Source organism: Megalobrama amblycephala, linkage group LG7 (assembly GCF_018812025.1).
Source record: "Megalobrama amblycephala isolate DHTTF-2021 linkage group LG7, ASM1881202v1, whole genome shotgun sequence".
In the NCBI taxonomy this organism is placed as follows: Eukaryota; Metazoa; Chordata; class Actinopteri; order Cypriniformes; family Xenocyprididae; genus Megalobrama; species Megalobrama amblycephala.
In genome coordinates, this window is record NC_063050.1 from 48849885 (window position 1) to 48863609 (window position 13725).

Here is a 13725-nt window from a genome sequence, read left to right on the forward strand (position 1 = left end):
GCAGAATGCAGATATCCAAACACAATGATGATGTTGGAGTTCACACACAAAGACGAAGCACACAAGAGGCGAACAGGAGACAGGTAAGAAATCCTTGAGTCCTTGAGGTAAGCATTCAGGTAAGATGCTAACAAGACCAGACAACGAGCTTGTGTGAATGAGAATCCTTTATACTGCCGGTGATGAGTGTGCGGATGACATGCAGGTGTGCGTGATTAGTATTCGGGCGATGGGGTGCGCTGTGATTGGGTGACGGTGGAGCCTGGCGTTTCTGTGACAGAAACTTCTTTCAGCATTTTTATTTGGACAATTCTACCATGTGAAGCCTGAAGCCAGTTATGACACTGACAGTTATTCACAGACGGGGAGTCAGAACCAAATATGTATTGTGCTCAAGTTTTATTAACTAACGAACACATACAGTACAGTCCAAAAGTTTGGAACCACTAAGATTTTTAATGTTTTTAAAAGAAGTTTCGTCTGCTCACCAAGGCTACATTTATTTAATTAAAAATACAGTAAAAAACAGTAATATTGTGAAATATTATTACAATTTAAAATAACTGTTTTCTATTTGAATATATTTCACAAACTAATTTATTCCTGTGATGGCAAAGCTGAATTTTCAGCATCATTACTCCAGTCTTCAGTGTCACATGATCCTTCAGAAATCATTCTAATATGCTGATCTGCTGCTTAAGAAACAGCAGACGAGACTTCTTTTAAAAACATTAAAAATCTTAGTGGTTCCAAACTTTTGGACTGTACTGTACATACAATTCGTGCATACAAAGGAAATGAGAGAACTGATAGAGTGAAACCTGAAATGGGAATAGGAAATGGAGCTATGGAGAAAAGTCATTAACCCAGAAAGAATCATTATTATTCATTACAAAGCTCCTTTGTTAATAAAGGGGGTTCACAACTTTACCTAACTAGCAGCAATTTAGGATATTGTACAATACTTGCATTATGCCTCAGCGTTGAATATACTCTTACAGAAGGAAGTCCTGAGAGTTCCATCTGATGGTGTTGAAGATGCAACAGATCTTTCCTGTGTTGATCAGACAAACTATAGGTTACTGCATTTATTCTGATACAATCAAATCTTAATGTAATAAAAGAGAAGATTGTTTGAACGCTGTTTAAACAAGATCCCATATCAATTTATTTTCATTTACAGCAGTAACAGGTATGCTTCTAGTAGTCACAATGGTATTTTGTCATTATTACCATAGGAAAGCTTTTTAATGGGATTGTTTTTAGAGACAACAGCATCTACTGCAACAAACTTTTTTACTAAAGATTTCTTCATTTCCACATTATCAGCATGACGATGAGTGCTAACATGACAAAGATAACCAGTAGAGATAACCTAGGCAACGAAGTATTGCACCATATCAACAGGAAAATAACACAAGATTAAACTTAAGATTTCATCTTTAAAAATGCAAAAGACTGTGGGGAAAATGCTTTCACATGGAAAGTGTTATTTTGGTGTTAGGTTATACATCACAGTTTTGAGTAGGTTATTCTGCCTATATGTCTGTATTTGTCTTGATTATGAATGATGTTTCAACACAATATTTATTGTATCACTTTATTAGATTGTAACATATTTGATAATATGTGTGAATATACTATACTTGCAAGTGAAGGTGGAATGACTGCAACTACAATCAAATGGTGGCAGCATTGTCTTTCAGTACAGAAGTTTCCATGAAGACAAGAAAAGAGCACAAAACCAGACACTTTAAAATCACACGGGTGATAGAGTAGTAGTTAGTACAAAGATAAAGATCTTTTTGTGTCTGTGTGTAGTAGAGGCCTGATGTGACTATGTAGGTCAAAGCTGCGGCAATATAAACGCATTACAACACTAGTATGAAATCACAATATAAAACAGTACAGTCCAGCCCTGTACAACACACACAAAAAAAGACCCAAAAGAGTAATATGTCAGTTTTTTTGGACATGTAAGGTGCCATGGCAATTCCATAGATCAGGACCAGACAAGGACCATGATATATGGTATTCCGTACTTTTTTTTTGTAATGGAAGAAATTTCTAACATGACAGCTTTTTATGGAGTCAAAATCATGCCATATAGTTTTGCAAAAGAATAAAGAATTGCAAAAGAAAATTGAGCAAAAAAAAAAAAAATAAATAATGTTTTGCAAACAAAAATATAGAATCGCAAAAGAACAATAAAGTATTGAGAGAGAAAAATAAGTTTTGCAAACAAAAAGAATTGCAAAAATTAAAGGTGCCCTCGAATAAAAAATTGAATTTATCTTGGCATTGTTGAATAACAAGAGTTCAGTACATGGAAATGACATACAGTGAGTCTCAAACTCCATTGTTTCCTCCTTTTTATATAAATCTCATTTGTTTAAAAGACCTCCGAAGAACAGGCGAATCTCAACATAACACCGACTGTTACGTAACAGTCGGGCTCATTAATATGTACGCCCCCAATATTTGCATATGCCAGCCCATGTTTCCAACATTATAAAAGGCATTAGACAAGGGCAGCCAGTATTAACGTCTGGATGTGCACAACCAAATCATCAGACTAGGTAAGCAAGCAAGAACAATAGCGAAAAATGGCAGATGGAGCAATAATAACTGACATGATCCATGATATCATGATATTTTTAGCGATATTTGTAAACTGTCTTTCTAAATATTTCATTAGCATGTTGCTAATGTACTGTTAAATGTGGTTAAAGTTACCATCGGTTATTACTGTATTCACGGAGACAAGAGAGCCGTCGCTATTTTCATTTTTAAACACTTGCAGTCTGTATAATGCATAAACACAACTTCATTCTTTATAAATCTCTCCAACAGAGTAGCATTAGCCGTTAGCCACGGAGCACTATCAAACTCATTCAAAATCAGAAGTAAACAATATAACAGTATACAATACTCACATAATCCGACCCATGCATGCCGCATACATGACGAACACTTTGTAAAGATCCATTTTGAGGGTTATATTAGCTGTGTAAACTTTAAGGCACTGTTCAAGGCAAGCGCGAGCTCTGTGGGCGTGGACAACGGGATTTAAAGGGGCCGCAGCATAAAATCGGCGCGTTTATAATGATGCCCCAAAATAGGCAGTTAAAAAAATTAATTTAAAAAAATCTATGGGGTATTTTGATCTGAAACTTCACAGACACATTCAGGGGACACCTTAGACTTATATTACATCTTTTAAAAACATAATCTAGGGCACCTTTAAGATAATTAATTGCAAAAAAATTGTAAAAGAAGCTTATGATCTTTGATGCTATTTATCTCTGCAACAGATATTTTCCATGGTCACACTTACTAATTCATTTGCAGCGCTCCTTTTGTTCTGCGTTTCAGTCAAGTGTGAGCTCGAGATTAGGATTTCCCTTTGTGCTGCACTTTTCTGTGCGTTTCACTTAATGGTGCTGATTTGACGTGGAGTCAAGAAACTGGGGCGTGTTCAGCGGGCCTGGTCACGCCTCCCTCCAAGTTACATTTCTCTAACCTTACTGAATACTGCTAAGCACTAAACCTCAAACGAACTTGGCAATTTTACTTGAACAGGAAACAGGAAAATAGGAAACAGGAAATAGGAAAACTTGGCTATGTTTGTGTGACATGGCACTGTCCACGTATGTGGTGCTGAAGGTCCTACATGATCCTGCCTGCACTTTAAAGTTTCAATGACTCAGGTGTTACCCAAGTTAACCCCAAACCACTTGACTATTCTAACTGAATAGCTTAAAAAAACAAATCACAAATCCATGGTTGTTCTTCTGGTGGCAGATTAATGTTGAAGCACTGAACATGAAACCACCTCTGGCATAATTCACAGTAAATCTGGAATTCGAAAGTGTTGGAATTATTAAATGTAGTTGTGAAAACACACGTTTTCACTTAACATGAATAGTAAACAGGCAGGAATGACAGATGCATTACTCAGTTCTTTTTGTCCACACACAGAGCAGTACTCCTCTTGACACTGCAATTATTTGAATGTAGAATGGGAGAAAAAGAAACAAAGAAATTATTAATTAAATGTCACTGAACAGATCAAACATCTCTACACTGAAAAAAATGATACTTTGGACATACTTTATATTTTTGATTTGGTTGAAACTTTAAAATGTAATTTAATATCAATCAAAATAGTTCTTCTGCCCAAGGGGAAAAAAAAAAAAAAAGCATTCACACAAAGTTAAAAAATTGTTAATTAAAATTATTAAAATAATTATTAAAATAATTTAATCTTTTTTTTTTTTTTTCACTTTGGTACTTAAACTTAAATTTACGGAGCCCCGCACATGACATGCAAGAAAAAAAATTAAATCGTTCGCACGATTTACTATTTCATTCCCTCGATTTACTAAATTTTTTTCCTGCATGTCATGTCTGGGGCTCTGTATACATTTTATTTTGGAAAAACCCAATTTTTACTATTTAATTCAAATGTATTTTCACATTTAAATAAAATAATTACAAGGAAACAAATTTTATTAAAGGCAATTTTATTAATTTATCTCAAGTAAAATTTCTGATTCTGTAATGTGTAGTTGGATTAGTAGCATTGTTAATCATTACTCACAATCTTCACAATAAACCACTAGGTGTAAGTAGTGAGCAACAAATTCATTGTCCACAGCGTAAGCACAATCGCTACTCCACCACAATGGTAACCACAAAATTCAGTAACAGAAACAACTCTAAGGCCGGTTTCACAGCCAGGATTAGGCCTTCGTTCAATTAGGATTTTTAAGTAGTTTTTATAAACATACACTAGAAAAAAACATTACTAGTGTGCATCTTGAGTTAAAACAATGGCACTGACATACAGTATTTTAAGATTTGTCAGTACAAGTTGCTTCCAGTTAAAACAGCTCAAACATGCATTTTAGTCTGGGACTAGCTTAAGCCTTGTCTGTGAAACTGGGGGCATATGTCCAACTGAACATTAAACAATAACATAAACTACTAACTTCTTTCCCTTTACTGAAAAACACAAAATAACCTTTAACCCCTAAATTTACTCTCCTAAAGGAGTCCCTTGCAAACCATGCTGGGAACTACAGATCCCTCGGGTGCATTTCCCGAACAACGATGTAACTCGCTGCTGAACTACCATAGTACGCTGCATCGTTGAACAAATCAACTAGTTAGTCATGACTGTTTCCCGAAACCGCATTGTCGCAAACTTGTCATTCAACCACGTTGGTGAATGATGTCACGCAGGTGGTGGCATAATAACTTCTTTAAATGAATATGTTTGATATCGAATTAATGCTAGAATTTCTGCTATAAATTACAGACATGGCATTAGAGGACTAGTTCTCATTTTCCTCAGTTATTTTGCTTTATTTCCAAATTCAATCAAATGCTTGTTCTGACGTACCAGAGCACGTATGCACATGCACACTCTTCAAAAACAGTGCTTTAGATCTCTTGACAAACTAAAATATATAAATGACATTTGTATATGTTCGAAATAAAAGATATACATTGTACTTAATGTCAGCTTGCTTATTTTGCTCAAGATAAGGATTTATTACGTCCACATGTCATAACAACAGGAAACTATGCTTCTAACTACAGCTCAAGAGCTGTCGTTCCAACCACACAAGTTTCCGATGCAGTTTGCGAATGTTCGTTTGAACTATGGTTTCGGGAAACACCAAATCGTTGAACTATGTAAGTAACGACGGAACTTGTGATGTTAGTTTGCTAATGATGCTTTTGGGAAATGCACCCCAGGACAGTGTTTAGCATCGTAAGCCTAAGTAGATCGTAGAGACTTTGACACCAATAGACTCTAGGATCAGCATAGCTCACGATGCTTTTGAGAAACACTGTCCTGGGGTATGTTTCCCGAAAGGATCGTTGGTGAACCATGGTCGTAAGTCCCATTGAACTCTATTGGTAATGACGGAACTTGCGACCATAGTAAGCTTTGGGAAACGCACTCCAGGGCAGTGGATCTGTAGTTCCCAGCATGCTTTGCAAGGGACTCCATTAGGAGAGTAAATTTAGGGATTAAGTGTTATTTTGTGTTTTTTTTTTTCAGAAAAGGGAAAGATGTTGTTAGTTTATATTAATGTTTAATGTTCAGTTGGACATTTAGAGGAGTTTCTGTTATTGAATTTTGTGTTACCAATGCATTGTGGTGAAGAGTAGCGCTGTTAGTTGCAATTTTCACTTTGACACATTTTAATGTGTTTAATACACCCAATTCACATTTTTTTTGTTGAAGCAAAATTCGCAATACAGCAAAGGACAGGTGTACAATGTGTCTTTTCTGAGCTCTAATGGAATTTGTTTATTGTGTCAATGTAATTTAATTAAGTAAAAACCACTTTCCCTGTTTTAGATATATCAAACTGATTGAAATAGGTTACAGCACCAAATTAGAATTTGTAGGTAGAATCAGGAAGAAATACCTCCTTAAAGCAACAATTGCTCCCATGTTCCCTTTTACAGCACCTGTCAAAATTAAGAATCATAAGTAGTTGCTCTCACTTTTCGCAATCCTTGCTGTGCCATCTGCCCCCTTGTGCCATTTAAAATGACACCTGTGGTGAAATGGCTTAGCTGGTAGAGATTTGTTCCCTTCATATTAAGTACAGCTCTTAAATAGCACTCAATAGTCTAAAAAATGATTCAACTTGAATCATTATATACATTGAGGACAGCATACAGTATCACACTGTTAAATGCAAATACAATTGTACAATTATGCATTTAGATTTTTGTTTTGATATGTGTACATCTCCAAATAACCATTCATAAATCTTTGTGATGTAACAGGTTGGAGACTTCACAATGGCTACAAGCAGCTCTGTAGTTGGCTTCATCCATAGCATGCACATGTAATGATATGATATGAAGTTCATACAGTAAATAATAGTGTACCTTAATATATGCAGTTAGTTTTGTCAGTTTTGTACTAATGACTTCATTACCTCTTCCTCTACACAGAGCACCTCTGCAGGAAGCTGACATGCATCAAAATCTGGACTTTCCTTGCTTTGTGTTACATCCTTATGGAACTTTTTTTTTTTTTTTTCTTGGAAAGAATTTGGATTTGGTGGATGGGAAACATTCTTCCTTCTTCTTCATCCAAGATTAATTGATGTTCATATGTTGCTCAATTTGGACGAATAGCTTTTGAGGAAGGTTATGCTGATATTCTCTGAATATCTTGCTTGCAGATACTGATGCATTTTTTTTCTTATGAATGTTCCTGGTACTTTTTTTTCCCGGTATGCATTATGGAATGTTTGACAATTCCAAACCACTTTTCTTTGTGACAGTATCTCTTGTTTTGTTTCTTTGTTGTCACCATATAGTCAGGTCTCCCAACAGCAAGCAACTCCAAAGAGGAAAAATGGCAAAGCGGGTATCAAAGAGAACAGTGAGGATACCTGGAAAAAAGTATGGGTTGTCCTCTTTTACCAACCCTGTCTCATCACCTGCCACTTCACCGCTTTCATGACCTGCTGAAAATGTTATGTGCATTGAGCATATTTCCATCATGATGTTGGAGTGAATGGATTCCTTTTTCCTACTTTCAGCACTTTTTATTGAGACATTCAGTCATGTTCCCAGCCAGGAGTTGCTCATTTGGTGTTGACTGAAGTGTGCTGTAAAAATGCTGACTGGGTCCATGCGTTAGGGCCTTTGCTATTTTTCCTCTTTTTAGGTTGGTTGCTTTTTCTCTGAAAGTTTGTTGTATATCTCCGGTTTGGCCCAGTGCAGCAGGATTATTTTGCATTGCATTTTTTTTTAAATATTCAATAACTTCACTTTTATTAATTCAATAACTTCACTGTAACACACTGTAGTGTCACCAAATTCAGTTCACACATCACTGCTGTCTTGATAGTTATACTACAACACTTATTTTGGAAAAATGCCTTTTTGTATAATTTTTATGACTTTTTATTATGAAAAATATTCAATAACTTCACTGTAATACACCGCACTTTTTGTCAAATTCAGTTCACACATCACTGCTGTTCTGATGGTTATACAACACTTATTTTGGACAAATGTCTTTTTGCATAATTTTTATAATTTTTTCTATTATGAAATAGCGTTGTGAATGAAGGCAGTCAGAATTTTGTGTATCTTTGTGTCAATAGTATCAGTGAATTCCCACTGAATTTAGCATTGTCTTGTTGACGAACATCTCATCAATGTTCCTACAGTTCCATCATCAGCCACTAGGGGTCGGTAAACGCTTACAGTAGCCTAACAGTCACGTTCAGTCTCCTCAATTCATATTGGTATCGATGCCACATCTTTGTCAGCCACTTTTTGCAATTTGCATTACCTTCAGCTCTATGAAATAGCTCAATGACCACAGTTCTGTGCTGAAATATTTCCTATTGCAACAGGAAGTTTGGGCGAGACTTATCAAAGAGTTCATCAAGAGGTTATTTATATCACAGTCATGAACCTTGCTGCTCTTACTATTTCTGTCATATCATAGAGCATTCTTCTCTTCACTGAAAAAAAGTGTACAACCTACAGTACTCACTCAGATTGCTATTAAAATGCTAGTAAATTTCACAAATAATTACAAAGAAACTGCAAGTAACACAGTGAATTAAGCATGAAATTGTGAAGTAGAAAGTATTGTAAAACATATACTCCATTTTTTTTACAGATTATTAATGTAATTTCATATAATTATATTTTATATAATATAATTATTTATTATAATTTTATGTTTTATTATAGCTTTCTTAAACAATAACCTAACACAGATAAATAATACAAATATAATATTGATCATATAAATATATTTTGTTTCTCAAGAAAATGTGCCTTGGATATTTGGACTAGATTTCGACGAGTTAAAGTAATGGGAAAAAAATATGTTGCCATGACTTATTGATCTTATCATTATTTATTTATTTTACATGATGACTTTGGCGCCATGCTTTAACCTAAAAATGGAAAAAGCGATGCACACTTTAAAAAAAATAAAAAATAAATAATTAGTTCTGCCATTTTATTGTCAACGTCCTGTTTGGAATGCACCGAGTCTTATATTGCATGCTGTTTAGGGAGGATAATGGACAGCATTACTTATTTCTGTTGACACAGTGCTCATAAAACAGCTCATCTTGATGAGCTCGCCTAATTGCTCCTCGTCACCGCTGCCGCCCTCACCTGCCTGTCCTGTATTATATGATGATCGTGCAAAAACCACATGACACATGACAAAATTATTGTTGGCATCCTGGGTGAGCGATAAAACATCTTCAAACATTTCAATGTTAAGAATTGACAGCAATATTAACGCGGGCTTGTCAGTAACATACTTTCCCATAGCCACAGCTATCATGTCACACCTGAGGCTTTTCCTCTAAATCCCGCCCATGCTCATGTGTTGACAGAACGTATTGTCTTCGTGTTTTCAGATGGATCACTGCTGGTGTATTGATGTGACAGAATGAATGCAAATGAATGCGATAGAAGTTTACCAGGAACTTTTTATCGGAAGAGGGAGGATCATCTCAGGCATTAAACTGTTTACATGAACACCACAGTCCATTTCTCTGAGGAACCAGCGGTCGGATGAGTCGCATCAACGTCCATTGTAAGTAATCACCACTTAGAAGCAAAATTGGGTAAGATGTTAAGAAGATATTTTCAGAGAATATATTTCAAATTATCATTGTGAAAACTGATTGTCGCAATTAAATATCAACTTCAAATTTAGCCTTAAGGTGGTGACACACGGGGCAACTTTTTGAGCAATGTTGCTTGGGCACTTTTCCATTGAGAATAGAAACAAAACTCGATCTCATTGGTAAAGTGCCCAATCAACATCGCTAGGCAACATTGCTTAAAAAGTTGCCCTTTGTTAAAATGATTTTTATTTTCATGAGTAACGACTCGATAGATCTAGTATTCTGTCCGCTTCAAATCAGAGTTACCTTTATTTTATTGAATCATTACATTTATTTGAATAAATAAGCCTAGAGAGAGAGAGAGCTGTGATTGTGAATTATCTGAATCAGTCTGTTCAGTGTCTCTCTAGCAATGAAGCTCTGAGTTGAATTACTTTATGATGTTTTATTACAAAGTTCGGGAGGAACACATTCAAATGATCTGACTAATCATCACATCATTCCAACCAGCAGTTAGCAGATCTACCCAATCAGCATGAGTGGAGACCTATATATGCAGTCAACTCACCTATGTTTCTCGACAGTTTTCACCATCCCTCCACCTCCAACGTCTCCTCACACTCGCTTGGTTACTTTCGTAACCAGAAAACAGGGGGAGTACTCTGAGCTCGGAGCCCTCTCCTCAGACAGCACACCAAAATACGCATACTATTTACTATCTGATTATTTGTAAGTGTGAACTCGTGAAAAAACAGTGACGTTACCACCCCCTTGCTGAGTAATGTAATGTAGCAATTCAGTAACAGGGTAGTTATTTTATCAATAAAAGTCACAGTGCAGCGATGACAAGAAGTTTCTGTACTCCTGATTATTTCTGTGTGTGTGGAGCTCGATCTCTGATCTCTGTGTGTGTGTGTTTCAATGAAAGCAGCACTTTATTATAGAATGGTGACTAAGTGTGTATTCACACCTGTCTTGTTTGGCTCGATTGAATCAAACTCCAGTTCGTTTCCTCCTTTGGTGCGGATCCTTTGGGCAGGTTTGAATACCTCAATCGTACTCAGGTGCGGACCAAACAACCGTACCGAGACCCAGCTGAAGAGGTGGTCTCGGTTCCAAATTAACTCTGAGAATTTCTGTCCAATGAATGGATGACCTTAGCACACGTGGTTTTGTTTACAAATTTTGGTTCATTTGCAAAAAAGGGCAGTGTGAAAGCGAACCAGACCAAACAAAAAAATCAACATTGTATTTGGTCCGGACCAAAGCAAAGCAAGTGAACTAGCGGACTTTCCTGGTTTGAATACACCCTAAACTGACTTGGAATTACCTGTGCATTAAACGGTTTTACTGAACACCTTCCAGCCAATCAGAATCGAGTATTCAGACTGACCCAGACAGACCGATTTGAATAATATTTGTTTTATTATTATTTATTTTTAATATTATAGTGGAAATTCAGCTTCACATTGAGACTACAACAGATCCATCTTGGAATTTCACAAGTGTTGAAATGTACTGTTTAAACAGAGATTGCATGCAGACTGCAGTGTTTTAGGTGTTTGAACAACTTTTTGAGGTTATTGTGTGAGGAAATCCCAGGAATTCATGTCAGACATTCAGTGCCATAAAAGAAGAAAAGGATACGCACACACACATAAAAACACACACAAAATGTAGGAAAAAGAAAAGGCCACCAATCAAAGAAGTGCAGAGCGCAAAATGTTTTCAGGTTCAACCCTTCGTCAAGCCACAAAAAAGTACAGAAAACACTTCAGGAAAAATTCCTTATTCAAACCTTGAGGGTATAAGGACTTCAAGTCAAAAATCCCTTTACAGTCGCTCTGTAAAAGTCTACGTGCAATATTACCTCCTCTTCAATGATGTATGATTTGTTCGATAACTATATATATATATATAAATATATATATATATATAAAATAAAATGTACCCAATTATAATTAGATATCAAGAAATGAAACCAAGTAGGTGTCAATTTCCACTTTAAATTTAATAGAATGAAGTCATCAAAACAGTCATCAGTTACAGTAACAGTTAAAACTGTATCAGACTATTTTTAAACAATATGGTTGACACTATTAAATTTTACACGGAAACTGACACTTACTCGGTGTGTGGATCCTTTTCTTCTTTCGGTGCATCTTGTTGGATAGATGCAAATCTGTTCATTACATTGCTGAGGTATTCAATACCAAGCAGAGAACAAGAGCAGTCTCTGAAATACTCTCAGTTTTAGCACATCTACTTTGCATGATGTGCGCTCTTTAACAGTGTTTTGTATTTTTTCCTGCTTCAGGAACAACCATGCAGAGAAACCTTTACTACGGTACAAGTAACGGCTCAAGTGACAACTGCACCAATGTGGACGATTTGGTGAAACGCTACTACCTGCCCGCCATGTACGGCTCGATCTTCATCGTGGGCGTCGTGGGTAACGTCATCGCTCTGCTGGTCTACTTGATCAAAGTTCGTCCCTGGAAGAGCAGCACCATCATCATGGTGAACCTCGTCATCACTGACCTTCTCTTCATGGTCAGCTTGCCCTTCTTGACCTACTATTACGTCCTCAACGACTCGTGGACGCTGGGGATGGTCACGTGCCGCTTTGCACGCTTCATGTTCCACTTCAACCTCTACGGCAGCATCCTCTTCCTCACCTGTCTGGCCATCTTCCGGTATGTGGCGATCGTGCATCCGATGCACATGCACAGCATCAAGCAGAAGCGATGGGGCGTGTTGGCTTGCGTCCTGGTTTGGGCTGTGGCGGTGATCGAGTTAAGTCCCATTTTTAACCTGTTTGAGATGGTTGAAGACAACAACAAGACATACTGCTTGGACTTGGCGAGCAGCAGCCCAGCAATCGTGTGGCCGTACAGTTGGGCATTGACTGTACTGGGATATTTACTTCCTCTGTTCGTGGTCTGTCTTTGCTATTGGCGCATCATTGTGGTACTAAAGAAGGGTCCTCATATGGGAAGCATGAAACGGGTTCGAGCAAGGCGACTCATCGTGCTGATTTTGACGTGCTTTGTGGTTTGCTTTCTTCCCTATCACGTGCTACGCCTTCTGAGAATCCACACGAGACTCACTCCGGAAACCGACTGCATGCTGGACCGCTGCATTCATGCCGCCTACATTATTTCGAGGCCGATCGCTGTACTCAACATCATTTTTAACTTACCGCTCTACACGTTGTCGGGGGATTGCTTTAAGCAGGCCTTCGTGGATTTGTTCAAATGTGATTGGCTCATGTCGAGGACTAAGGGGATCATTGAAGTGGCTGTGATCAACAGACCCACGAGCAACATCACATACGAGCAAAGCAGCTGAGACTCAAGCCGGCGTTTCAGTCTTAAACTAAATGGATGAGCCAGAGTCAATGGCACTGTGAAATAGCCAATATATGAAGGGATACTCAAGCTAAAAATGAACATTCTGTCATCATTTATTTACTCTCATGTCAAATATTTTATCAGTTTAACCTCTTATATATTATATATTTTATACTATAATATTGAGAAAAACACATGAAATAACACTTAATTTTAACATTTACTCTCCTTTAACTGTCAGAAGCAAAGCATTCTGGGAACTAGAAGTCTGTTGTAACCACTGATTGTAACTCATTCTATGAATGTGTGTGTCTATGTGTAGAATGCATTCACATTCACATGGGAACATGTATGTGCAATATATGTACACAATAAAGGATAAAACTTTCTGAATATTACATGTAATGCTATTTTTGTCTTCATTTCTAAATATTTTATATGGGTCAATATACTGCCATACATGGTCAATGCATTTGCAGTATATTGAAAAATATAAGCAATAGTTAAATGTATTATGTAATACATCACATTATATTTTGCAGTATATTCCCATATATTTTGTTGCCGAAAGAGTCAAGTGTATAGTATTGAAAACGTTCCTGATTAATGTCGTATCTCAACCACTAGAGCCTGGTGCTAACAATGCCAACGTCATGAGTTTGATTCCCAGCGAATGCATCAAGTGACTAAATGCACATACTTGGATGCAATTAGGCATG

The 13725-nt window shown here is 36.9% G+C and overlaps 1 protein-coding gene across 2 annotated transcripts; it reads left to right on the forward strand.

The window, feature by feature from the left end:
- The first annotated feature begins 9128 nt into the window (after positions 1–9128).
- LOC125272801 (2-oxoglutarate receptor 1-like) lies at positions 9129–13404 on the forward strand. Of its 2 annotated transcripts, XM_048197934.1 has the most exons (3): positions 9129–9263; positions 9441–9619; positions 11971–13404. In XM_048197934.1, exon 3 carries the CDS (start codon positions 11979–11981, stop codon positions 13002–13004), a length of 1026 nt encoding a protein of 341 aa, XP_048053891.1. In that variant the 5' UTR covers positions 9129–9263; positions 9441–9619; positions 11971–11978; the 3' UTR covers positions 13005–13404. The 2 variants fall into 2 exon arrangements, with proteins under 2 accessions (XP_048053891.1, XP_048053892.1); XM_048197935.1 differs by lacking the exon at positions 9129–9263 and having other exon boundaries at positions 9382–9650.
- The last annotated feature ends 321 nt before the right edge of the window (positions 13405–13725 follow it).

Bases quoted from the DNA above. Each gene is read 5' to 3' on its own strand.
- LOC125272801 (XM_048197934.1), top strand. From the start codon at position 11,979: ATGCAGAGAAACCTTTACTACGGTACAAGTAACGGCTCAAGTGACAAC.